At 40.0% G+C, this 27,650-nt stretch overlaps 1 protein-coding gene across 1 annotated transcript; it reads left to right on the top strand.

Moving 5' to 3' along the window:
- Nucleotides 1-5,340: 5,340 nt before the first annotated feature.
- Nucleotides 5,341-27,572, top strand: LOC121412053 (acetylcholinesterase-like). Its single transcript, XM_041604964.1, has 7 exons — nt 5,341-5,482; nt 11,142-11,272; nt 11,629-11,796; nt 13,344-13,804; nt 21,513-21,707; nt 21,970-22,151; nt 27,012-27,572. The coding sequence occupies exons 1-7, from the start codon at nt 5,341-5,343 to the stop codon at nt 27,119-27,121; spliced, it is 1,389 nt and encodes a 462-aa protein (XP_041460898.1). The 3' UTR covers nt 27,122-27,572.
- Nucleotides 27,573-27,650: the final 78 nt, after the last annotated feature.

Here is a 27,650-nt window from a genome sequence, read left to right as displayed (position 1 = left end):
TCACAAGGAGTCGTCGTAGGAAAAACAGTGCTATTCGATGAGAATGAATTCTTAAACATTACAAAGTACGTCGACGTATTCCAGGTAAGAAGATTACAAACATATAAAAACGAAATTATGTCAATGTTTAACTTTCTAAAAAAAACTCTTGTTCAATTTTAGACCTAATCATAAAGGATTGACTTTGAAAAACTAAATCATTCCTTTAATATTTCTTGCCAACACCGGCAGATTTTATTTATTGGAGAGAAAAGGCAACACTCGGGTCCAAAATAAGATGCATTAAAGTCATTTTACATCCAGTTATATCCAGACATTCTGAGGTGTGGGTTTTAAATGCATGATAATCGAAAAGCGTTGGTTTAATGAATATCCATCGCAGAATAGTAATATTGAGCTAGATAATTCACTTTGTCACCTATTTAGCTTTGCTGTGTAGAATTTCAAGCGAATAGTGCACCATGTTAACTTGTACAAAAGATGCGATGTTGTCAAAACTTGACGATTTAAAGAATTCTATGCCCACTACTGTTCACCCGTTGACGGATTTATTTTTTAGGAAACAACGCATAATTATGTTCTTTCATTTCACTTTGTATCTCCAAAGTATATAAAATATACAATACAATAAACTAATAGATATAAGCGTTCATGTTGTCTGCTTATTTTTCATTATTAATTTCGATCTCGCATTAACTTTTGAAAGGCTCTCGAGCAAACTACGTTTTAGTCCATAAAGCCCCAGTCACATATAGACCCCGGATCTGATCCGGGGTGGTCCGGGGAGAGATCCGTGTTGGCGCCTTGGGCATCCTTGGAGGTCCGGGGTGGTCCGTGTTGGTCCTTGAACATCCGGGAGGCCAACACGGCAGTTTTTGACTGTCAAAAACATCCGGCGTCATCCGTGGACTGCCGGGTTGTCAAAGCCATCCGGGATGGTCCGTGTAGGTCCGTGTGGCTACCGTGTAGGTCCATGTGGCTGCCGTGTAGGTCCGTGTAGCTGCCGTGTAGGTCCGTGTGGCTGCCTGGAGTATCCGTGGCAGTCCGTGTTCTTTTTTCCCATCAAATCTTTACAAAGCTATTTACTTTATGAACTTTTCAGTAGTTGTTAAACAGTTGACACAAACATGCTTAATTTATTTATGATTAAATGAATGATTAAGTGATTCAGGATATTTTCTTACGCTTTGGCGATTGGCCCCAACCTAATATTTGTAAACTTAGTGCATGTATTAATAATTCGTTTTATCTTTTTTTTCTAATATTTACCCCAACTTTGTCTGTTATTATCATTTCACATTTCATTTTTTTTTAAATATGTTATATGTAAATGTTATGTACCTGTTACATCGAAATTGTACGTTAAGTTTTATACTACTGCCCTTCATCGACAGTTATGTGTCATGACCTGGGCCTATCTTAATTTTTGTTGTGTTTTTTATTGAATTGGAAAATTTCTTTCCTTTATTGTGATTTCAATAAAGTGATATCAAATCAATGGCGTACCTAGGATTTTCCACAGGGTGGGCAAAATCGTCCGCCAAAAATTTGACAAGCCAAAAAATAGAAATAAAAAACGGTTTTAAATCACAAATAAAGGATATCGTACCCGAAAAAAAAAAGGTTTTCAATCACAAATTGGAAGTTTTGAGTTTTGATATCTTTTTTAAAAACATCATAATATAATGTTACGACAAGGATGAGAAAAAATGAAAAAATGAATAAATAAATAAATAAATATCAGCTCATTATTATGAGCAGATTTTAATTTGCCGTGCTGGTCAATACAGCTGCCGTGTTCATCCTTAAGCTGACGTGTTGGTCCGTGTTGCTGACGTGTATGTCCGTGTTGCTGACGTGTTGGTCCGTGTTGGTCCTTGTCGATGACGTGTTGCTGACGTGTTGGTCCGTGTTGCTGACGTGTAGGTCCGTGTTGCTGACGTATTGGTCCGTGTTGATGACGTGCTCTGCCGGCATGATCCGTGTAGATCAGTGTGAAGCTGCCGTGTTAATGCCGTGTTCACAGTCATCTGGGGCAAAACTATCCCGGACCTCCCCGGATCATGCCGGCATTGCCGTGTTGATCCGTGAGGATCCGTGTCTATATGTGACTCCATTCCTGAAGGGGCTTTATCATTATTTTTATCTGGCATGTACATACCCAGAAACAGCCGTAAACAAACATGTTATAATTTGCAAGATGAACATTGATATCTAAACGAAAATCATAAGACTAAAAACGAATTGCTGACTTATGACACTGATCGAGTTGATAATCTTACAATGCTTTGTCTACGATTTTCACAAAAATATCATATTCCTGAAAACGATACAAAATACACTTCACTATATCAATTTTAGTACTGATTAACTCATCATGCAATCCCTTATGCAATAGGGTATACCATACGCTGAGCCGCCAGAACGGTTTAGGCCTCCTATTCCCAAAGCTCCCTGGTCTGGTGATTACAATGCAACGGCTTTTAAACCAGCTTGTGCTCAGGCTCCATCACTTCGATACTTAGCAAGTCAACATGAAGATTGTCTCTATCTCAACGTGTATGCCCCTAATCCAAAGGTATTTATAATCATATATCATAATCAACAGCACATGATTGAACAGACCATCAAGTAACCTCCCAGTTGCAAATTTAATTTACGATCAGCTTTGGTGTTTTATTGTACTTTTCCATTGTACTTTTCCATTGTACTAATTCCATTCCCATTGATATATATATGTATTGAAATATGAATGTTTTGTTTCTTTGCAAATACCTTTCCCTCCCTTTGTAAAACGTTTGCACTTTTCAAATAATAGGTACTATCATCATCATCATGAGCATTATTATAACAAACGTTATTGCAATACTGTTATGTATAGAGCAGTTTATATTATGTATAAGGGAATGTGCGTTATAGGACTGGAAAAATTCCGAGAACACAAATTGAAATGATGGTTTTCCCGCTTAAAACGAATGGAAGACGGTTGCGTTGCTTCGTTCTTTTTATATACAATTTTTATCCTAATAATGATTTTAATTCCGATTGAATCATATTGTATTCAACATTCTCCAGTTCTCTGGATCTTTCCCCTCCTGTGTTACACAAAGTCCCTATAATGTTTTGGATGATGATGGTACAATAGTGTACTTTGTAGCCTCTGATCGTTTACTGTTATAGTTGGATTTGCTTAATTCGTAAGAAATTACCTGGGTGTCTACCTAATTAAACGTGTTAAAAATCATGAAAATGCGAAATTTTTTAAATCTGCAAGTTAGGCGTAATAACGACAAATTGAATAATAAAGACCAGACACTTTATTCATGTTATACATCTTCCTAAATACTTACATAAATGGTAGTGAAAATGGACTTCAGCCATTATACATTTTACTATCTAGCCTCTGGTAGTTTTTTTGCTCGCATATAAATGATATCAGTTTTTATTGCTCTCATTTTTATCTTCATTATAAATCTCAATCCACGCTTTCAAAAAGTGCAATTGGTTGCACCCCTACATAAATCCATCATGTGATCATTCACTGTACTACAATAATTTATAGCACAATCTAAAATTTCTTTCATCTTTTTTGATCGACTTAAAATAAGAATGAAACTTTGCTAACTTCGATGAACTTAATGCACCGAGCTCTGGAAGCGACATTCACTCTCATTAGGTAATGGATATACCCGACAGGAGTAATTTCCTGAATGCAGAATGCACCAAGCACCTTTAGCAGCTAGAAAAAAGCGGGTTAATAGAGGGTATACCGAAGCGATGACGTCACTTAGGGTAAGTTGCCATGGGTGTAATGGTGGCCTGGTTCTAAACAAAGCGAGCCCGCCGAATGAAAGCGTTTGTCTCTCACATGAGAAAATGGCTGCTAGCGGAGTTTGATCGCTTGCAACCTATTTTTCAGACGAGCCAATTTTCAAATAAAAGTGTGTACAGACGATCGTCAGTTGCAACTGTGTTTAGAATCAGCACGCCATGACACATGGCAACTAAAATACTCTATTGTGCGTATCAAAAAAAGTTTACACTTTGAAAAAATCCTGTATAATTATACATTTGTAATATCCTGAACATTTTTCCACATTTTACAGATCCATTTAAGCAAATGACAATAATTTTCGAAAAAAAATCCGCTTAAGTGAGTACCACTTACTTTTGAAAAGTTAGTGAAAAATGATTTGCGCAGAACTTTGAAATAGTTGTGCGAATAAAAGTAGACCTTAATCATAAAGAACACCTGGAATTTAGCTAGTAACATTTTCTCTTACCCTTTTCAACTTCTTTCCTTGCCCAAAACACTTCTAAGAGTGCATTGCTCCCCACCCCACTCTCCCACACACCGAGGCCATCGCGACGATATTTGCTTTACACTGAGCTGTGATTTACATGAAATGGCTTAGGCTTGATTTTCATTTTTGTTAATCATTGTAAAGCTTGGGAAAAGTGTGGAGAAACAAGTATTAAATGAAAAATGAAATTCAAACCCACTTTAAATGATAAAAACTTAGTGAAAAAATGCTCGAGATGTCTGATATAAACTTTTGTTCAGATTCAGTTATTTCCTCAGATCCAGCTGGCACAAAAAGAGTAAAGGTTGTGCTTTGAAAGTGTTAAAATTTCAATATGGGAGGCAAAGTGTTACAAAATGCTTGAATGTATCCGTTTTACATGTAAAGTGCAAGGGAAATATATGAGAAATGTTTCGCAAGGTAAGTTTGATTTCGCCCTTTCCCCTTGACACAGTGTGAAAACAAGCATTTCTGCGCGAACAGATTTCTGCGAGCTTTACAAAAATGGACAGCGCTCACTGAAGCATAATATTCTGTCAAGACTTTTACTTCCATTGGATAGATGAGACCCAAACCCAAGATTGTATATAAAAAAATTACCCAGATGTTGTATATTTTTTAATTCCCACTGCTTTTTCAAATTGTAAACTTTTTTTGATACGCAATGTATAGTGGGCCATTGGATAGGCAAAATGAGACAATCGGTGCCTCATATATTTTGTATATTATCATTTTTGTCATCATCATTGTGTTAGTACTAGTAGCAGCAGTACTAGAAGTAATAGTAGTAGTAGCATGTAGCAGTAGCAGCAGCAGCAGAAGTAGTAGTAGTAGTAGCATATAGTAGTAGCAGTAGTAGTAGTAGTATAGTAGCAGTAGTAATAGTAGTTACATCATGATTAACATGATTAATGTCGCCATTGGGAGTTATTTGGCATCATTTTGAGTATTCCGTCGTAACAGTTCCCTTTATATTTGAATGCGAAAATATCTATGTTTAATAACCACACATAAATAGCCAAAAGGAGCTGCAACAATGGTGTACATTCACGGTGGATCATTTGCGAGTGGAACCGCCATGACCTATGATTTCTACGGTGTTCCACTGGTTGCCGTTGGGGATGTTATCGTGGTCGTCATCAACTACCGCGTCGGAGTATTCGCAACGTTTACTACCAGTAAGAGCAAAACCGAGAAACGCACAATTTATAAGTGATTTTTATAAAGTTGTTCATAAGTTACGTAAGACTTTGGACTGTTTTTATGCTCTGAGATACTTCAATGTTTTCCCCCTCTTTAAACATAATTTGAAAGGGAGAGAGATTTCGTTTACCCTGATCAATTTTATTGGTAATTTATAATAGAATTTGCATTTACGTGTTTTTTCAACAACAAAATATTGCATCTAATTTACATAGATCAGATGTACACTGTGGCTTATTGGAATATAATGACTCAGAATCTGGTTTGGCATGCTATAGCTATAGTTACCAGTCATATGTCAATTCCTGCGTACATACGACCAACCTTACGACACACCCCAATACCATACTGATTGTCACGTGGGAAGTGACTTTTTTTAATTATTTATCTACTGCTGCTTGACACCAAATGAGGAATAGTTAAAAAACTGAGGATTACAGTTATGAAAGATTTAATCAAACCTTTTCAACGTTTCTTTTGATTTCTTTGACAATGATTGTACAAGAAAATATACATAGATGTTGATTATGGATAACAAAATATAACTTAACGGTAATCGTTGATGTGAGCCCCCATCATCCTATCTGGTCTGACATGCCCCACTCGGCCCTGGTGGTCGGTCCAGTTCCTGGCCTCCGCAGCTTGCGATGTCTCTTCCACTCGGCCTCCGCAGACTGTGTTACCCCTCGATGAGTAGCCCCCAGATAAGAGAGATGTGGCTTCAACGAATTAGTGGACGAGATCGAGCCCCCAATGATGACATGAATTTTGACCAGTCATGTCGGTGGAGAACCGGCGGCAGCTGGGGTCGTTATCTCGTCACCGACGTAGTCCCTCATCAGTTTAAACTTAGACTGCCTACACGAACATCTGTATTCTATTCTAGCTTAGGTGGTTCTCCCTGAATTACCGAAATTAACCTCCTAATATACCCTACTGTTACTAGGACTAACTGTAGAAATTCTATAAATTAATTCAGAGAATTTTAACAACAGATGAATACATAAAGCAACACATTCTTAATAACAAGGGACTTCCTGTGCATTTGTATACCTATATTCATCCATGCTAAAGCACAGTATTAACTATTTACGACACCTGTATGAACATGATGAAGATGCTTAGCTAGTACAAAATATTTTTAACACTTGAACAAAATATGGCATCCACCTGATTTTGTACTAGGGGGGGGGGGGTATCAAACGTTTCCAACGTTTGCATTTGAAACATTCAAAACATATGTACATTGAAACATCAATTGAAACATTAAACAGTAAAATGCTAAGCACAAGTTAGAACTCAATTGAAACATTACAATTGTATCAAATTTCTTTCCTGACACTGATATTGATAAAATGGTTACACTTCGTAATTTCGAAGGTTCGTAATTCCGAAACACGTAAATTGACTATACCTCGATGTTCGTTAATCCGAAAACGAAAAAGGGTTCGTTAATCCGAACATTTGTGGCGTTATTCCGAAAACCAAAACAGGTTCGTTGTTCCGAAGGTTCGATAATCCAAAAACGAAATAAGGTTCGTTGTTCAGAAGGTTCGTTAATCCGAAAACGAAATAAGGTTCGTTGTTTCGAAGGTTCGATAATCTGAAAACGAAATAGGGTTCGTTATTACGAAGGTTCGTTAATCCGAAAACGAAATGAGGTTCGTAATTCCGAAGGTTCGTTAGTCCGAAAACGAAATAAGGGTCGTTAATCCGAAAATCAAATAAGGTTCGTATTTCCAAAAATGAAATTAATTCATTTTGACAACAAGAACGGTGCTGTTCTTGCAAGATAACAGGATATTATGCAATGATAAACTATCGAACGATGATATATGTGTGTGTTGTGGCCAAAGCATGTATTGATTTAAGAATAGGCGACCGGATCAAACATCCGAGGAAATGCTGCCCAAGCAAATGGTTTAAAGATGCAGCTAGGGGATTAAGTGTGTTAGTCGTTTGCGAGTAACCTCCAGATAATAGGATTTGTATTGGAGGGGATGTCATTTTTAGTAAGAGCTTCAGCTGGTAATAAAAATAAAAATAATACTAATGTCGATCATAACAATCGCAAACGATGATCATATTAAAAATGGTGATAAAGAATATAAATGTTAATAAAAATATCCTGTTATCTTGCAAGAACAACACCGTTCTTGTTACCAAAATGAACTAATTTCATTTTCGGAAATACGAACCTTATTTAATTTTCGGATTAACGAACCGTATTTCGTTTTCGGATTAACGAATCTTATTTCGTTTTCGGACTAACGAACCTTCGGAAATACGAACCTCATTTCGTTTTCGGACTAACGAACCTTCGGAATTACGAACCTCATTTAGTTTTCGGACTAACGAACCTTCGGAATTACGAACCTTATTTCGTTTTCGGATTAACGAACCTTCGGAATAACGAAGCTTCGGAATTACAAATATATGCGGATAAAATAGCTGCATCGCTATATTATTATGCAAGATATTATCGAATAAAGTTTGGTGTATAGTGTAAGCAGTTTTGATCAAACAAAGACTTCAGTTACACAGATACGTGGATACCAGCATGATTATGTATGAAATCCTATTTTGGTTTTGTTGATTTCATTTCTAAGCGTTTTACAAAATGAAATGAATATTGTGTGGTCAATCCAATTTTACGCTTGATGTATTGGATATAATGCATATGTATTAGATATAAGGTATAAGACAATTATAAGACAAAACAAGGTTCTTTTTTTCTACTGCTGTTAGTAATACTTTATGACATGTTTTACTTCTTTTAGAAAGCGATGCAGCTCCCGGCAACATTGGAATGTTAGACCAAGTTGCTGCTTTACAGTGGATTAAATCTAATATTGAAGGTATTACAGATTATAATTTAGTTATTATTTTATGGACAATGGTATTTTTTAAACTTCTGATTCCGTTTTTAAACATACTTACATATGGACCCATATTCAACAACAACAATGGAAATGAAAAATGACTCTTATTTTCATATCTCAGAATGCAATCATATACAAACATTTCACAATATTAACTTTGTGGAATACAATGTAAGCCACCAGAATATTTTTGAGCTCCAATATTATCTTATTGATGTTGCATTTTCGAATCCTCAGAATGTAGCTTTAGTCCAATTTTTAAACCATGTACACATTGATAGCGCATCTATATTTTATTTATTTTCTTTCCTAATGCATAAAATTGTACAAAATATGAAGGAAGAGTAACTATCCTCTTTGTATATAATTTTAACAACGCACGTTGGATTTACGTTTAAATTATGTAAGAGTTGACGGCTTGGATGTATGACACACAAGTTAAAAACCATGTAATTTGTTTTAAAAATGATGTTAAAACCATGTAATTTTTTTTTCTGAAATTTGTACTGAAAGCATGCTTTCTCTCGGGACATAGCGACAATGCATTCGAAACGTTCGCCAAAGATTTGATTACGGCGCCTGTTACGATCTTATAAGCGAATCGTGTAACTCGCCGGGTAAGTTTGCGTAAAAGTGTTCTATTGCAAATATAATGTACGAGCGCACAGTGAATGGGGAGTTTATGCGAGAGTATCGCTTCAATAAAATATTCACGCACAAACACTCTGTATGTTTATTTTTCCAACTACTTACGTTTTTCTTTTGGGGTGGGGAGTTGTAGTCCGTTCTAGAAAAACACATCATTCTCATCACAAAATAAAAGAGATTTAAGACATATAATAACCTGGTAAAAAATTGCAGCATATTTTTTCATTTAGAGGCGATCGTGTACGTGTGCATGCAGTGGATCCCATGCGTGCATCCGGTGCGTTGGTGTGCAAACCATAGAGATGTATATTATTGACACTAGAGGGCGGACTTCATCAAATTGCTGTGAATCCATGTTCGGGGCGGCCGCCATCTTAAAGAGGGCAAAAAATAGGTTGCTGTACGTGCATTACCTATGATGTAGATCAGGGCTTGGTCTGAAGTTTCCCCTCCTTTTAGTTAATTTTGAGGAAATCATGCCGGGATCGTGTGCTGCTTTCGGCTGTACATCCAGAAGGAAAAAAGGCAGTGGTATTGAAATTAATGCATAACTGAACGAAGAAGTTTTAATTGTTAAGAGGCGAGTGCCCCGGGGCGAGTGCATGATTAAATACAAACAGTGGGAGGAGATGTCGGCCGGTTTATTAAATAGGAATAACAAACTAGAATTCATTGTCCATTAAGTAGAAATCATACGGTGAATCACTGATAATCCCATTAAATATAATATTGGAGACTATGCGACGTTAGCTATATTTTACACCACGGGTGTTAAATCTAACATCAGCCCAATCAATAAAGGACCACACCATCTGGTGTTGGAGTTACACTGCCACTGGTGTTAAGATTACCAACATTTAGGCTATTAAAATATATCAACACCAGTCTTGGTGTTCGATTTGAACACGAGTCGGAGAATGTTATGAAGTTTACACCATTTGGTGTTCATTTGACACCCTCGAACACCTGCAGAAACGAAAATTTAAACGAAAGTTTAAATCACCCATTGGTGTAAAAAAAAAAAAAAAACACCAGCTTTGGTGTTGTTTCACGGTTCGGATTCACACCATTTGGTGTCCGATTTCAAGTTCTTCAACACCTGCAGCCTGACGGTGTAACATTAACACAAGGGTATTTTTTTAATATATACCCCCAACAACAGACAGTGTTGAGTTACTCCAGTGAAGTGTAACTTCAACAATAATTTTTGTTAAAATATTTCTATCCAACACCTGTCACGGTGTTGTTTCAACACTTCTGAATATTTGGTGTTTATTTTACACTCTAAGTGTTGTTTCAACACAGTATATTGCTTGAACACTGAGTGTCAAATGAGCACCAAATAATGAGAACATATGAACACTCTAAAGTGTTAAGTTGACCTTATCTGACACCCTTGTCACGGTATATGCTATATGATGGCTTATATATTGAATAACTACTACTCAGTCGACCTCGTCGTTTTCCCCCCGTTTTCTGGATGTTCAGTCCATCTCCTTTATAAAATATGCATGGTTATCATATATTTTAACATAAAAATGTTTTGCCTTGTGATTTTAACGTTGCATACAGCATTAAATTGAAAATATAATGTAAAAAAGTGAAATATGTGATATTCTCCCATAGAGCCGTGTGTTATAAATCCGCGCTCTTGCCCTCTTTAAGATGGCGGCTGCGCAATACATGGAATCACAGCCGCATTACGCGAGCGTCAATGCGAGCGATTACTCTAGTGTCAATAATATACATCTCTATGGTACAAACAAATGGTACCAAACAACACAGAGGCAGTGCGCGCACACACTGGACACATTTTCAATAAGCTAGGGAGCGAGTTACACTATAGCAAGAGTTTACAGTTTAAGACCGTAACAGGCGCCACTGGCAATAGGTTGTCTGACTCCTATAGAGAAGAAATAAATCAGGGATATTTTGTGGATAAATTCACCATAAAAAAGGAAATAATTTGGACTGATTTTTAATGTATATCCCTTTCAATTTATTCCTATTGAAATGTGGTATGAAAAATGTTTTTTGTTTAATGTTGCATTTCTTTTTATCATTTTTAACTTCTAAGATGGAAGATCGTAATATTTTACCAATATTTTGTGTATAGCATTTGGTGGTGATTCAAACAGAATAACAATATTTGGAGTAAGTTGTGGTTCATCTTCTGTGGGGTTCCATCTGCTTTCAAATCTTAGTCGTGGATTGTTTCAGCAAGCCATCATGCAGGTATAAATGCTGCCTACATATCTTTGAAAAATATTTGTCTAATCTTAAATTGATCAGAAAATTATTTTGCATATTCAATTGCATTGCTACTTTATAACATAGATATTTCTTTTGGATACCCAGGCTTCTAGCCTAAACAGGAAGTTAAATTTTGATTTGATTTTAAGTGATGAATGTTGATTAGATATCAAGTATTGTAGTCCTTTCATTAATGACAATTCAATGGAAATCAACCTTGTTGAAATAAAATCTCATATCAAATTATGAAATTGATAGCAATAATATTTTGCTAAATGATTGAGGCATGATTTCTTTTTAATTTCGGATTTCTTATGATTTTTTTCCTTTCTTTTTAGAGTGGTACAGCAAACGCTGGATGGGCTTTTGAAGATAACCCCGAGAAAGATGTGAAGAACGCTAAGAAGATAGGACAAGCGTTTGGCTGTAACTTGACATCCATGCCTGATCTAGTAGCATGCTTGCAGGCGGTAGAGACCAAGGAACTATATACAGTAGCAGATCAGGTAGATCAGACGGATAGCCGGGGGCCGGGGAGGGGGGTCCCGAACCACGCCGTTTGCCAAGAGCAAAAAGGGGTGGGGGAGGAAGGAAGGTGGGGAGTGGAGGTGGAAAGAAGGCAAAATGAAGACGAAGACTGGCGTGGTGTAAGCAATAGCTCTATGGTGTGAGCATATAAAACATATAAGTACTAAGATATCACAAACACCTGAATGTATTCGCCGCATGATAAAGTCCTTAATACCTCATTAATCACTCTTGTAACCTTATATTTTGCTCTACTTTTACCACACAGTGATTATAAAAACAAATCTATCCAAAGTTCCAAAGCTCACAAATTACAAAATAGATATGCGAGATTGATATTGAATTAGGATTATTATACACCACAGTGTAAACTTCTTACAAACCTATACGCTTAGAAATGGGGTTCAAATTTAAACTCTAGGGGTTGGTACAATAGCAGCACCCAATGGGGTGCTAATGAGTGAAATCATGTTCATTTTATATTATCATGTGCTATATTCTGTTTGCAATGGTGGAGGGCTCCGTTTTAAAACAATTTTTTATATCTGAGTCGGACTATCCTTCCCCTTATTTTATCACTTGTTATAAATAAAACATGAATGAATGAATAAATAGATAATTAAATAAATAGGTCGCTACATAAAACAGACAAACAAAAAAATCGCACGCCCTCCGCGCTCACACTGTCGTGAGTGGGACAATTATCTGCTCAAGAGAATATTCAAGAAAAAGTTCAGTTCTTAAGTCAATCAAGTATGAACAAATTATTCTGCTCGTGATTCGAGTTTCATTATTTTATTTCAGCAAGATACACATCCCGATTCTGATTACAAAAAAAGTGTTGAATAAAAAAAATCAGCTCGCATTACCTAATTAGCGATATATATATGCTAATCCTTAATTCCAAAGAACGGTCTTTGATCTGCCTCCCCCTTCTTATCAGTAGACCTACACATGATATATAAAACGTTTTCAGCGCTTTGCATTCTCATCGAATGTTTACTTAGATACTCATCCTTTTCATGATTTCAGAAGGAGCCTAGAATGTCACCCCTCCCCAATCAGGTCGTTCTTTGCGCTCGCATCATTAATTGTAGCAGCAACCATCCCATTCATAATGGTCCTACATGTATACATGTATATTAAACAGTGCTTTACATGTTCATCTCGTTCTTCACGCTTGCATCAATTTCATCATCAATGTACACAGCTCGTTCTTTGTTAAAAATGTCCAGTTCTCAGAACATTCTTCTTCAGATCTCGCTTCGCGCTCGCATCATTCCTTAATGTAAACAAGTTGGATCAACTGAAAACGGTTTAAGTGCCATACGTACCTCGGCATACGGGTGGTTTATTGTCATGTAACAGCCCTTTTATGAAAAAAAAACATGTGTTGTAATGATTATTTAATATCCTAACATTTTTTTAATCGAATGAGATTATTTCATTTTCCTCTTCTGAATAATACAAGAGACACTGAGGGCTAATTGACTCATATTTTTCCATTGATTGTAATTGCTTGCAGGTGTACGACCAGTCCTATCGTGTAAATGTAGATGGCGTCTTCTTGAAAGATACACCGATGAATCTCTATGCTAAAGGTGAATTAAACAAAGCATCAATATTGGCTGGAATCACAACAGACGAGGGCACATATGAAGTGTGGCATAGATATTTCTGGCCTTACGCTTCCTCTGAAACACCACCACCATTCAACCAGTCCACATTGAAGGAATACCTTGAGACTACACTCGTAGCCGAAAGAATTCTCTCCCCGGATAGCATGGATATTCTATTAGATGCTGTACTCCATGAGTACACTGACTGGTCTATTGCAGATGACCCGAACTCTGATTACTTTCAGTCAGCAGTGGAGGCAGTAGGGGATTTTACCATTAATTGTCCTACAGATGCTATCCTAAGGGCGCATGTATCTGCAGGTGATACTGTCTATAAATATGTCTTCAACTACCCAGTTACAACTAAGTAAGTCAATCTAACGGGTTTTCCATGGAGCTACTATAGCAGCTCCATGATTTATCTACACGTGTTATAGTTTTATGACGAAAACATATCTACTGTGATTTTTGTTAGTTCTACCATAGAACTAGCACCCAGGTACAATAATTCCAATGTTAATATTCACACTAATGAAAAATAGTAAAGCTACAGATCGATTTTTAATAATCATGCGCCGCTTTTCAGACAGCGGCGGAGGCGACGGCGGCGTCGTCAATATGAAATCTTAACCAAGGTTATGTCTTTGAAATGTCATAAATTAAAAAATATATAGACGTAGTTCATGAAACAAGAACATAAGGATATTCAAGTATTACTGTACATCCTGTTTGAGTTTCAAGTCATATGACTAAGGCCAAAGGTCATTGGGGTCAATGGACTGATACCGTGTTAGGGGAATCAACATCGAAATCTTAACCAAGGTTAAGTTTTTGAAATTTCGTCATAACTTTAAAAGTTCGAAAATCTAATTTACATCAATAACTGGGATATACCCATTTGATTTGCTAGTTCATTACAATGAACCTGCGTGCCGAATATAGAGTACACAACTTTTCCTGCGCGCGCGCTGCATCTCCCTACCAACGCACTATCCCAAGATCATCGCGCAATTTGGCGTCCATTTCCTCTTTTACTTTCGCCTGCGGTCGAGTTCAGTCGCAAGCTAAGTACACTCTCAAAATTGCAATTCTGTTTTCCGTTTGGATACTTTATTGTGCAATTCTTCCCTTATTTCAATCTTATTTTCTCTCATCTAAGATTGTTGTAAGATTATCCCGTCGCGCGGAGCTTCCGTGATATTTATTTCACGTTTCTTGTTCCTCTTCGTGAGTTTGTTTTTTTAAGATACGTTTCTCAACAGGCGGGTTGTCTTCACTTCTCCGCCCCATAGCTCCGCGCCTTCCTGCGTGTCGCGGGCGTTGTCTTCGCTCCTTTTTAATTCCTTTAATTCTTTTTATTCACTGACTTCCTCGTTTATACGACTCGTCGTGAATTAAATTGATTTATTTCTCCACAGATAGGTTCTGTAGGACGTCAGGAGCGTCGTATTTCAGCCTCGTTTCAAGTTCTTTGTCTCTTGTTTCGAGTTAGTTGATTGTTCTTTTGTTTCAATCAATCCTTTGTTCTTGTGTTTATTAATTGAATTAATTAGTTAATTAATTAATTAATTAATTATTCGATTAATTTAAAAAAAAAAAAAAAATTCTGATTTTGTCTTAAAAATTTTTTCTTTTCTTTTCCTTCACAAGAATACTTAGAATTTTTTTTTTTAGGAAGCCGTCTCCTGTCAGCGTTCGTCGCCTTTGGCTCGGCCTTCCTTCTCGGGAAAGCTAATTTTGTTTCCCCCCCTTCCTTTTCAGGTCAGCTGCCGGTCTCCGGACTTATAATTTTTTTTCTTAAACTTCTTGTTTAAAAAAAAAAGAAAGGGAATCTTGTTTCCTTTTTTTCCTTAGCTGATCCTCACCTCAAGAAAAATTATTTTTTCTTTTGAACAGGTGGACACCAAAAAAAAAACTTCGTGTTTTCTTTTTTTGAGATGCTTCCCCCCTTCCTTCTTTTCAGAATTTTGGCGGAAGCACCTTCTTGTTGTGGTAATCAAATAATTAATTAATTAATTAATTAATTTTTATAACGGACTTCAGGAACAGTGTCTCATAATAATTCTTTAATTATTACTGTTTCCTTTGTTCTGGGATTTTACTTGTATCATCCTTGTGAGATTTGTTTTGACTCTCAAAAGTCCGCTTTTTGAGGTCCTTGACTTCTGGGTTGGGGTTTATTACCCCCCTACCCCCTTGCTTCTTCTCTGTTTTTTATCTTACTACTAGATCACCCTACGGCAATAATGAGCCTTTCGGACTCTCTTCCTGAAGAGCCTCAGGCGACTGCTGGTTCGGGGCCCGACACGGGGTCTTATCCCCCACCACAGGTAGTATAGATAGCGAGAACAGAGTCAGAGCCCCGTGGGCTCTCAAAGGGGTGGAACCGTGGACGCGCGTTCACGTGCCCCGCTTAATAAGGGTGGAACCGTGGATTTGCGACCACGTGCCCGCACGGTGATGGCCAAGGCTTCCGTCCCGGAACCTGAACCTTATCGGGGAGCGTCGCACTAGTACAGAAAACGGCGACTCCTCTAGGGCTGTCAGACCCACCGGCCATCGGGTCACCTAAAGTCCGGGGGGAGAGCACGGGTCTCTCCACCCGGCAAAGACTAGGCTCGATGCCGTGTAAGACCCCTCTAGGGAGCGTCGGCAAAGGGCTACCAGCCCCTAGTCGGAGAGTCCGACCGTGTCGGACTCTCAATTCAATCTGACGCCGTCAGATTCGGCCGACGCCTCCTCTCGCTCGGCTAGCTCTCCCCGTGGGAGAGCTAAGGAGAGGAAGACAGGCGCAGTCCAGCCTCTTGTCCCTTCTTCCGCTCCGGCGCCGGAGCAACCGAAGAAGAAGAAAAAAAAGAAGAGGAGAACCACAGACGTAAGCCCCGCTCCGTCGGGCGGTCTGTCCTCTGATTCTTTTGATGGCCAGCTTCTCAAGCTAATCTAGAGTGCCCTCCAGCACTGCGGGTTTTTACCCCCAGGCTTGCCTGCTTCAGCCGACGGTACTACCAACCGAGCGGATCAAGCAGACACCGGCCATCCAACACACCGAGGTGCCTCTAGCGATTCTCACGAACCGCCGGCCCTCAAACAAATGGCCAGGCGTCGTAACCTCCTGTTACAACAAAACGCCCTCGAGTATCACGGATCTTATCCTCATACTCCCTGTCAGCTAAAACCGCCGTGTCCAGCACCGGGCAGGTCAAGCAGACAGTCGCCATCTCACACCTCGGAGAGTCACCGGCAATATCATGATTCGCCGGCTCACGCACCTGCAAGGGAAATTCCCGCTAATACACAGGTGCTATCGACATACGGGCGTCGCCCGCCATTATGTCACCAGACTCCCGATCATTATACCCTCTTCTGCCCCCCGGCGGGGGCCGCATAGAAGAGGAAGAAGAAGAAGAAATTCTAGGTCGCTAACCCCGCTGTGCGGGCAGACCTTTCCTTCTGATTCTTGTGCCGACGGCCAGGCGTCGTAACTTCATGTTACAACAGAACGCCCTCGAGCACCACGGATCTTCATCCTAATGCTCTCTGTCAGCTAAAACCGCCGTGTCGAGCACCAGGCAGGTCAAGCAGACAGTCGCCGTCTCGCACCTCGGAGAGTCACCGGCAATATCATGATTCGCCGGCCCACGCACCTGCAAGGGAAATCCCCGCTAATACACAGGTGTTATCGACATACGGGCATCGCCCTCCATTATGTCACCAGACTCCCGATAATTGTGGGTCAGGCGTCGCAACTCTCATGCTGTTTCATACTCCCATGAGCAGTGCGGGTAATTCACCCACGCTTCATATCAGCTTCAGCCGCCTTGCTAAGCACTGTGCGGCTCAAGCAATCACCTGTCCTCTCACACCGGGCATTTATTGAAACGCTGTTCACCTACACGGTGACCCCCGTTTCTATGCAGGTGCTTCCGACATACGGCTTTCAAGCATCAATATGTCGGCAAGCTCTCGGTGACCGACGGCTGGACGTTGCATCCGTTCAGGTTGCATCTATGCGTCCCCGAGCATTACGGGTTCTTACCCTCGTGTTCTCCGTCATTATAAGACCGCCGCGGTCTTATTGCCGGTGTCGGGTATTGAGCGGATTGAGACTTCTCTCGCCAACCCGCACTCCGGGGAGCCATCGGCGAGTTTTACCTGCATGGGTATTCCCCCTTATTATGCAGGTACTCCCGAATTCGCCCTCTACGTCAAGCTCACGTACGGCGACGGCTCCTTCAGCGGTAACTCTCTCCATTCTACCCCCTAAGCGGGCCTGTAGATTGGAGGTAAGAATCTCTTACATACCGCATGCCGCACTTCTCTCGTGAGAATGTTTGGCTGCTTTTGAGAGGGCAACCTATCACGCCCGCGGACCGTCCGCCCAGGCGACGGGACCGTCGGTTTCTGGCCTGAACCTCACTTTCTATTCGAAAGTAAGGGTGCCCTGTCTTACTTAGCTCCTACCCTTGCAAGGTCAGAGTCAGGGCTAGTACAGACACCCGTCCTCCAGCGATCGCCGCTGAAGAGAGGGCGACTCCGATATGAGCACCATCACCGCTCAGCGGTATGTCTCACTATCTCATAGCTCTCCGAGCTTATGAGTATGTATATCGGATCTGAATGTCACGGCGATTAAAAGTTCTCCTGTGCTTAGTAATCGCTACGCCTTCACCACCCGGTGCATTATGGTTATGTTAACCTATTTGTCTCGTATTCGGGCGGCTCGTACGAGCCCTGCCCGAGCTGCCATCACCGGTCGTCCCCCCGGACACCGCCGGCAGCACCCGCACCGAATACCTGGAGGGAATCAGCTTTTCATATGCTAGATATCCCTCCTGTTGACATTCACAGCTGTTCCCCGAGTCTTTCCCGGTCGGGTAAGCATCATCTCGGAGGAAAGAAACCGCCGTACATCTCATGAGATTGTTGGCTATGTACGTGCGTTCAAGCTTGTTTAAAGCCCCAGGATTCTCTGTCGGCATTCTATGCCTACTTTCTGGGCACACCCACCGTACCGGGTCGGCGAGTTTACACCAAACTGTACGCCGCCAGACCATCGGTCGAGCTCTAACAGTCTATCTTATAGACTGCCCTCTATGTGGGTCAAGCTTGCGGGCGTCTCCGCCGTTTCCTCCTTGTGTGGAGTGGTCTACGGTGGATGTCTTTACCGTGCCCGTTTGTCGAATCGTCTTCTTATTTAGAAGCTTTTTCACTCGGCACACTCGAGTCGCCTCGCATGCTGCTTTCATCCTCCTTCCATGCAATGCATGTGGCCATGGTCACCGCGCGACCGAGGATGATGTAACCGTGGATGGATGTATGCTTATGCCTACCTAACCACGATCACTACGACCCGCTTTCTCTCGGGCCGACTGTGGATGAGTCTCTCCATGTAAGTGATTTACTTCACTGGAGTTCTTCTTTTAGAAACTTAGATTCTCATCCCCCGCTGCTTAGGGCGTCATTTTTGCCGCCCCCCGCAGCTTTTTGGAACTCCTTATCTTCCGATATCGGACTGTTCCACGCTGCCGCAACCGGCGCCGGCGGTGCTTGCTCTTACGATCACCTGAGAGACCAGGCCTTGTGGCTGTTTTCATAAACAACTGGTTCTCACCGCAGACTGATGGAAATTTTTGTGATTACTTTCCTCAAGTCTCCTTACTCCTTCGCTTGTTTCTTCAAGCGAGGACATCGACACTCTTAGCCAGTTTCCGTCCCTAACTTGATAGGACAGGGCCGTTGCTACCTCATTCGATTCCGTTGGGAACGTAACTGTTGAGGTATCATATCTGGCGATGTCTGTTCGTTTAGAGCATCTCTTGATTGTCGTTTACACGTAAGATCATGACAGAGACTTTTTCGCCAGCTCCCTCTGGCGTACGCTTGCTGCTGCTAGGGATTCCCCCGCCCAGCGGACATCCATCGCAGCCTAGCCTTACGGGCTCTCTCGGCGATGGTGGCTTGAGCCAAGCCACCTCTTCCACCGCGGGCGCTGCACCCTCAGGCGAGTGCTTCAATCAGTACGGGAGAAAGGGGATCCTGAGTTCTCTCTCGATCACTCGGTCTATCACACTTTTGTCGTGATGTGTACCGCGCTGTTTCTCTGACACGCCCGGTTGAGCTGTTTTGACCAGACTGCTCTATTCTACATAGGCAGCAGGTCCGCGACATTTCTTATTAACAGGATGGCACCCAGTCGCTTACTCGACTCTTGACTGCCTTTCGAGTGGTTTTTTTCTCAAACCCTACTCTCCGTCGTTCCTGGTCCCCTTCGGACCGCTAGTAACGTTCTGCCACAGCTCTCTATCAGAATTCTGCAGATGTTCTGCCCTCACGCATTTGAGACAGATATCGAATTCTGGGCGCTTTCTCCCACGCGGAGGCTTCTGAGATATCTCGCCTTCTCAGATTGTTCGATTGATCACTTACTGAGCCTTAAAAGCTTCAGTTTTCCGATCACGATTCTTGTTGAAATTTTCAACAAATTCCGAATCTTACGATCTAGTCAGCTGGTGATGTTGTTCTCCTGACACTAGGCCGAGGGCCCATGATACTTAGTATCATTCTTCTTGGGCTCTTTCTTGGAATCGTCGTTCACGACTTCTTGAGGTCCGCCTTTTGACGCTCCTCTTTCCTTCACTCCTTGCTCTTAAGGACTTCTTCACATGAGGCTTTATTGCCTCCCCTGTCCTTAAGGCAACGGCCTTCGTGTCTTCATCTCCCTATTTTTACGCACTTCTTAGTTAGTCTGCAGGCACAGACCCTCATTGGAACTTTGATCAACAAGTGTGCCTCCATGCAAAGACTAGCACATAGAAAACTTGCTGAGCGAGAGAGCCTTCAGTACACAAGGCATGAGTAGGCTGCACATTCAGACCCTTATTTCGAGTGAAGGGTTTGCCCAGCAGACTACTTCTTAGTCTAGACATGCCTCCCTTCACGTTGAATCCGTGTTGGTCTAGCAAATCAAATGGGTATATCCCAGTTATTGATGTAAATTATGAAAATACTTACCATGATTTTCTTATTTACCAGATAAATGGATATACCCATTTGAACCCTCCCTCCTACCCCTCGCCTTGTGTGACAACATGTCTTGCCCGCAGGCTCATGAGAGGAAATGGACGCCAAATTGCGCGATGATCTTGGGATATTGCGTTGGTAGGGAGATGCAGCGCGCGCGCAGGAAAAGTTGTGTACTCTATATTCGGCACGCAGGTTCATTGTAATGAACTAGCAAATCAAATGGGTATATCCAGTTATCTCGTAAATAAGAAAATCATGGTAAGTATTTTCATATTTCATGAAACTCTATCATAAAGGTAATGGGGTATCACTAAACATTTTGCCAGATTTTCAGGTCACATGATTAAGGTCATAGGTCGTTCAGGGTCAACGAACTGTTGTCATGTTAGAGGTAATTGTTGAACTGCCATAACTTTGAATGTTTATGAGTCTAGTTCATGAAACTTGGTCACTAAAGTAATCAAGTATCATTGAACATCCTTTGTGAGTTTCAGGTCACATGACCAAAGTCAAAGGTCATTTAAGGTAAATGAACTTTGGCATGTTGGGGAATTGTTAAATTGCCATCATAACTTTGAAATTTTATGGATCTAGTTCATGAAACATGGACGAAAGGGTAATTGTTTTGCACTAGTCTTAGGTCACATTATCAAGGTCTAAGGTCATTTAGGGTAAATGAATATAGTGTTTTATTATCATTATGAATGTTTTTTTGTGAATGATTATTCAATATTCGTTTTCAAAGCCAGCACCGCTGCTCTATTGAATCGTGTAATGCAGGGGAGACTGCCAAGAGGCATTCCACTTATTTTACTAAAATACATAAGTTCGCTTCTCTACAATTCGCCTGGCTCCAAAATCTCGACATTCTGATAAAAAGACATCTAGGGATCAGAAACGATTTCCAATTGAGGCCATGCTCTTTTAAAACCGCAATTACCTACCTCAATCTGTCACGCTTAAATTCCTGTCTCTCTTTGATAAATGAACACTTGGAAGTGTGCTGATTTACCTGGAATGTAAACTAGGCTTTAATTCTGATCTGACTACAGGAGCTACTTCCATGTAGCTGGTCTTGTACCATTTACCCCATGGTTAGGTGCAGGACACGCCGAGGAACTCTTCTACGTATGGGGTGGACCTTTCATCGACCAACTCGACAATGTCCACGGTCAAAATGTAACAGACGATGAGAAGAAACTTGCAGTCGACATGATGCGATTCTGGACTAACTTCGCCAAGACAGGGTATTGTTGCGAATTTTGTTGTTGCGATTTTTTTTAAATGAAAGTAGAAACGTGAATATCATCGCAGTTCAAACATATCCAGGATTGTGACCACATTTTATTATCGATCAAAGAATTACCACATACAACCACAATCGTTCTACCTCATCATGCTCATCGAAAGAAAACAATTAAGAAGGTAACATGTCTTAAGCATAGCGGTTGAACTTCACATGCTTGTACCCCCTTTAGCATTCTTAATGCATTGTTCCCTTTCTTGCAGCAACCCAAGCCAGTCGGATGCTGACGTCGCGCCCACCGATGGAGTCTACGGATGGCCAGAATTTACAATCCCAGAGTTACGTCACAAGATCTTAGATGTGCAGCTAGGAGAGGGCAGGGCTGACAGGGCGAGTGAATGCCATTTCTGGAATACCTATTTCCCGAAACTTAAGTTTTCGACACGTAAGTTCCACGCACACGATTGGCGGTAAAATTATTCTTATAATCTCTGTTGTGATAGATGTTTAATGTGCATGTTGTATGCACGAGAATATGCCCGCGTCAAATAAAAGACATTGATTGATTGATGATTGAACAGTACTGCCATCTATATGTATCGATATCAATGCCATTACTTTTCATGTTATAAAAATAACTAACAATATTTGACATTATTCACAAAAGGTCAATATAAAATGTGATTTTGTATCATTTTAGAAATAAATGGTATCATTACAGATGTTACTCTTTACTTGTGATAACCCCTTTTCCACTAGGGCCAGGACAGCGTCAGGACAAGGCGCGGAATGTAATAATTACAATCCGCGACCCTTCCGCAACCTGTCCGGACATTCCTAGGAGTGTCCGCACGCTGTCCTAAACCCTTCCTGGTGTTCGGGAAATCAAAATTTGTCCGCATCCAAATTTTGGTCGAGACCAAAATTTGGACGCGGATATTGAATTCCTGACACCTTCGGGACCCTGTCCTGACGATGTCCTGATGATGTCCTGCCCTTCCTAAACCCTTCCGCGTCTTCCGGAAACCATCCGCAATCAGGTCAGCTTCAAGAAGGAAAGAAGAAGGAAAGAAGAAGCCATGCGGATTTTATCAGGAACATGCGGATTGGAATAAGAAGGCAAGCGGACAGTTTCAGGAACGTGCGGACAGGAATAAGAAGGCAAGCGGACTGTTTCAGGAACGTTCGGACTGGAATAGGAAGGCAAGCGGAGTGATTCAGGAATGTGTGGATCCAATGCTAATATGTATGGAACGAGTACACAAGTAGCAAAAACCATTTGCAAAAGCACTAGATGGGGCAACGGGATAATACAAGACAAGAAAATTACAAAAAGTAAAGAAGTACGGGGTCAAGGGGCCTAATTAGTATATACTAAACAAACCTGAGAACCTAGTATTTCAAGCAGTGTTTTAAACATAATTACGCGAGCGCAAAGCACGAGTTGATTTTTTTTTTTTTGGGGGGGGGTTACAGACTTGAAGGAGGAATATTTCAAGCATTTTCTACTGATCTGAAAAGTGGACTTTCCAAATATTTCTTGCAATAGTTAAACTGGCAATGATGCGAGCAGATTATTTTATTCTGTACTGAACATAAAAAGATGTTTCATGCAACGTTTGATTATGAACTAGATTATTTTAATGTACTCGACTGAAAAAAGGACCGTATAGGCAGCGCTTGACTTTACAAATATGACAAATATCATAACAAAATTAATAATACAGGTGTAGATTCCAAACTGAAATTCAAGTTTATATTCCTATTACATTTTAAGCACTTTGTTTGATCATGAATGAGGTGTCATTAATAAGAAATAATAATAAATGGTAGCAAGTTTATAAATATCGCTTTTCTCAGAACGGCTCAAAACGATTTACAGCAGGGGCAAAACGATTTACCCCAGGATTCATTTCAATCCCGCATGAAAAGTGCACAATTTCCACACCCTGGGAAGCATTCCTTGCATTCATCCCGGTCTAAAAATGGCGCTGGCAAATTCAAGCATACAATAACTTTCGCTTCCAACCGGGTACCCATTTAGCACCTGGGTGGAGAGTGGCAAGGTATGCAGTACGTCTTGCCAAAGGACGGTTTAGACCGCGGTTGGAATCGAACACACGACTCTCCGTTTACAAGGCGGGAGTCAGAACCACTACACCACGACTCTTTACAAAAAAAACAGCCTTCCTGAAAAAAAGTCGTGCACAGAGCATGTTTCTCATAAACATAAAATATGAGCGCGAAGCGCGAACTTACTTCTTTCAAACATCAAGGACGAAAAAGAAAAGACCTAAGTATTTTTCGTGAAAAATGAACAGCGTGCACAATTTTCTCATGATTAAACTATTGAAAGTATGAAGCGTGAAATGGACCATTATTTTTTTTTAAATTGAACTAGCTGAAACGCAGATATTCTCCCCGTCTGCAGGTCTTTCAATTTCTTCACTCTTCTTCCTTTTCCCCCTCTTCTTTGGTTACTCCATTTTTCCTATTTTTACGCAGTCAATAGGGCGTAGCGATCGCATTCGGCCTCCTGGAATTGCCCATTTACATTTTCTTACTTAGTCTATTTCAATTGGTACAAGAGGAGGCAAAGGCGATTAGACACTGGATTCACATTTTCGTCTAAAAATTAAAACTGATATTTTTAATCTTACACTCTCATAATCTCGACCAATTATTTTTTGTTCATTATCGCGATTTTTTTCCTCGATTCTATTTCACATTATTTCATTCATCTTCTCTTATTCCTATTTCTTTTGTGCTGTTTGTATATCTCTTTAATACTGGGAGGGGTAAGCCAGCAGCAGGGAGAGGAGGGCCGCATCAGCACGGCACCCCCTTTTTCTTTTCCACCATATCATTTTTTTAAGTTTCCCTTTCCATTTCACTTATTTTTCTTCTGTTTGTAGCAAGACCACCTCACCCCTTGATCCGCATGTGCCTGTCAAATGCAATTTGCATCCTATCTTCCTGTTTTCTTCCTCTGTTGTAATATTTGATTATGTATTAATTTGTAGAAAAATTATAAGAAAGTAATGTTTTAAAGAGAACCCCGACTTTGCTATGAACATATGTAGTCTTTTTAAAGTTACCTTAGTTGAAAAAAAATCAAGATCCGAGATAATTTATTGTTATGTATAAAAATGCACAAAATCTGCTTTCAAAAAGTGAATACTACATTACACCGCTAACACACTTTCCTTTATCCTACATATTTCAACTATCAAATAATGCGAGCGCGAAGCGCGAGCTGAACATTTTTTTTACATTGCTACCTAAATAATGGGCATTCTAAGCACCTTTTAAAAGCATGAACAGGAAAGGAGTATGACTATACACTTGATGTGAGCGCGAAGCGCGAGCCGAAACGAAATTCGACATATCACGTTTTGTAAATCAGGAAAAGGATGGATAATTGGATAGATGGATAATATTCCTACATTAATAATAATATTTGGTAATCTGATCTGAAACTGGCACAAGATTCGTATCTAAATAAACATGCGTGCGTGTGTTTAGATCCAGACCTAGAATCTGGACATTCTAATTACATTCTTTATTATAATATCAATAATAAGAGCGCGATGAGCGAGCTAAAGATATTTGATTTTCAGATCTAAAAAAAAATTTAAGCGCAGTTGGATATTGATCTCGCTTAATAAATGATGCGAGTGCGAAGCTCAAGTTTATATTTTTATCATATCATATATTTTGAGTTGCGACCGGGACATTTTAAGGACATGTTTTGTCTTCATATGACTGTGATGACTATCTTCCTAAGCGAGAGATGAAACTTGTCGATATTCCATTCTGAAAAAAAAACGGACAATAATTATTAGGAAATTATGAAAATATTGTGATTTTTGGTGATTTTTTTTTACCTGACTGCTAAGAAAGCATGAATGCTTGTAAGCAAGCAACCAGAGGACCGACGGCTTAAGGTCCTCTCCGAAGGACCTGGTACTGAGGATTAATGCCTTACCATAGGGGACTAGCGCACCAAGTGAGAATCGAACCCGGTGTTGCGTTATTTATTAATCAAATGAGGTCGCGAAATTGATTTTAAGGTCAGATAACTGGACATTTTGTAATCATGAATAGGATGCATGGGTTGATATATTTTTAACAAAAATAATGCGAGCGCAAACTGTGAGCCGAAAATTTTAATAAACTGTCATAAAAGAGGAATTTAAAATAATTTGTTACAATTGATACAGGTATACATAACTCCCCAATCAAAATGCAAGCGAGCAGCTTTAGCTGATACTATTCACAATCAGACCATCCTAAAAAGGGATATTTTTTAAAAAAATATGGAATACACGAAGAGAATAGTTATTTGACAAATCAAATAATGCTAGCGCGCAGCGCGAGCGGAAAATGTTCATATTTGGACCATATAGTCATTTTACAGAAAACTATAAAATCTATTTGTAAATCAAACAAATTGAAAACTTAATGTCCGAGAAATGTTTTGTATATTTACTTCAAAACTTGATATTTTAAGCTCAATATAAGTCTATTGAGCAAGTTATACATCTCATAGATTAGGCAATGCGAGCACAAAGCGTGAGCGAAAATTTAACATAGTGACATGAAATCCCCCCCCTCATCTTATATAATTCACTCGTCTTTCTCCTCTTGTTTTTCCTCTTCGTTTTCTCTTCTCTTTTCCCTTCTGGTTCTTTTCCCTCTCTTTCCATTTTTTTTTCTTTTTTGCTCGTTCCAAATATTGGGGAGGGGGGGGGGGCATTTGATATCAAATGCCCCCCTTCCAAAAAGTGAGGGGACGCGTCGCCCCTGTCCCCCTGGGATGTCCACCAATGTATGCAATTTGATTTGAAATAAAAGAAAATCCTATATAGTCTTTGTAGTCGAAGAAAACCCAAATAACACCCCTAAATTCATTTTAAAAAATATATGAATGATAATTTTCATGGAGTATTCGCAAGTTGTCCGATTGTCCTAGTCCTTGAATTTACCACTCGTGACGTTGTCCTAAATGTCTCCGGTTCTGTCCTAATACGATCTGCATGCTGTCCGCACCGAACGCCGACAAATTTATTTAGATAATCTTGTCCTAGGACAGTCCCAGGAGTGTCCTACGACAATACGCAGACAGTCCTGGTTGTGTCCTAGGACAAGATCATTTGCATAATCTTTTCCGGAATTTGGTTGCGGACAGCATGCCGAAATGACAAAAGTAGCTTCCGCAACCCTTCCTGGTCTTGTCCGCGCCCTAGTGGAAAACCGCCTTTAAAAGATTATCTTTTGTTCTATTTTTCATTGATTCCTGCAGAATCAGCTGATGATTCCCAAAGACAATCGAGACATGGATTTTCAAACTGGATGAAGAAGATGCAAGAATGGAGAAAGGATTTTGCTTCTTACAAAAGAGGATGTTCATAATAATGCGTGCAACGTCATTGCACCTTTGGTGCCACTGAAGCGCATTGTTGTACATAATTATTCGCGATCACCCCCCCCCCCCTGACACCAAGAAATGTATTATTTATATACAGAATTTCAATATACTGAGAAATAAGGATTAATGTTAAAATTACTTTCCATACATATCTCGTTCACTGTGTTCAAATTGTAATTATACATTTTTGGAAACGTTATGGTATATCAGAAAAACAATGCTTTCATTTGCACCGACACCTATGTTGCCGCCATCTCGGATTCTTAAAAATGGCCGCCGTAAAAAGGGGTTTTTCGCAATATATCGGCTTCTAGATAACCTAGCATAATAATTTTGCACCTAAACCACTATTTCTGAGGTCAAAGAATGTAGTGGTATCAAAATAAACAACCTTTTCTGATAGAAAATAGCATTTTAATTCAATTTTCTGTCAAATTTTTTTTCTACGAATTAAAAGACTGAAACTTACATTAAATGTCAAATTATGAGTTGCAAAGGATGTGACCCAAACTT

Source organism: Lytechinus variegatus, chromosome 3 (genome assembly GCF_018143015.1).
Source record: "Lytechinus variegatus isolate NC3 chromosome 3, Lvar_3.0, whole genome shotgun sequence".
NCBI classification, from domain to species: domain Eukaryota; kingdom Metazoa; phylum Echinodermata; class Echinoidea; order Temnopleuroida; family Toxopneustidae; genus Lytechinus; species Lytechinus variegatus.
The sequence above is the reverse complement of the archived record's forward strand: the minus strand, read 5'-3'. Positions and strand labels throughout refer to the sequence as shown.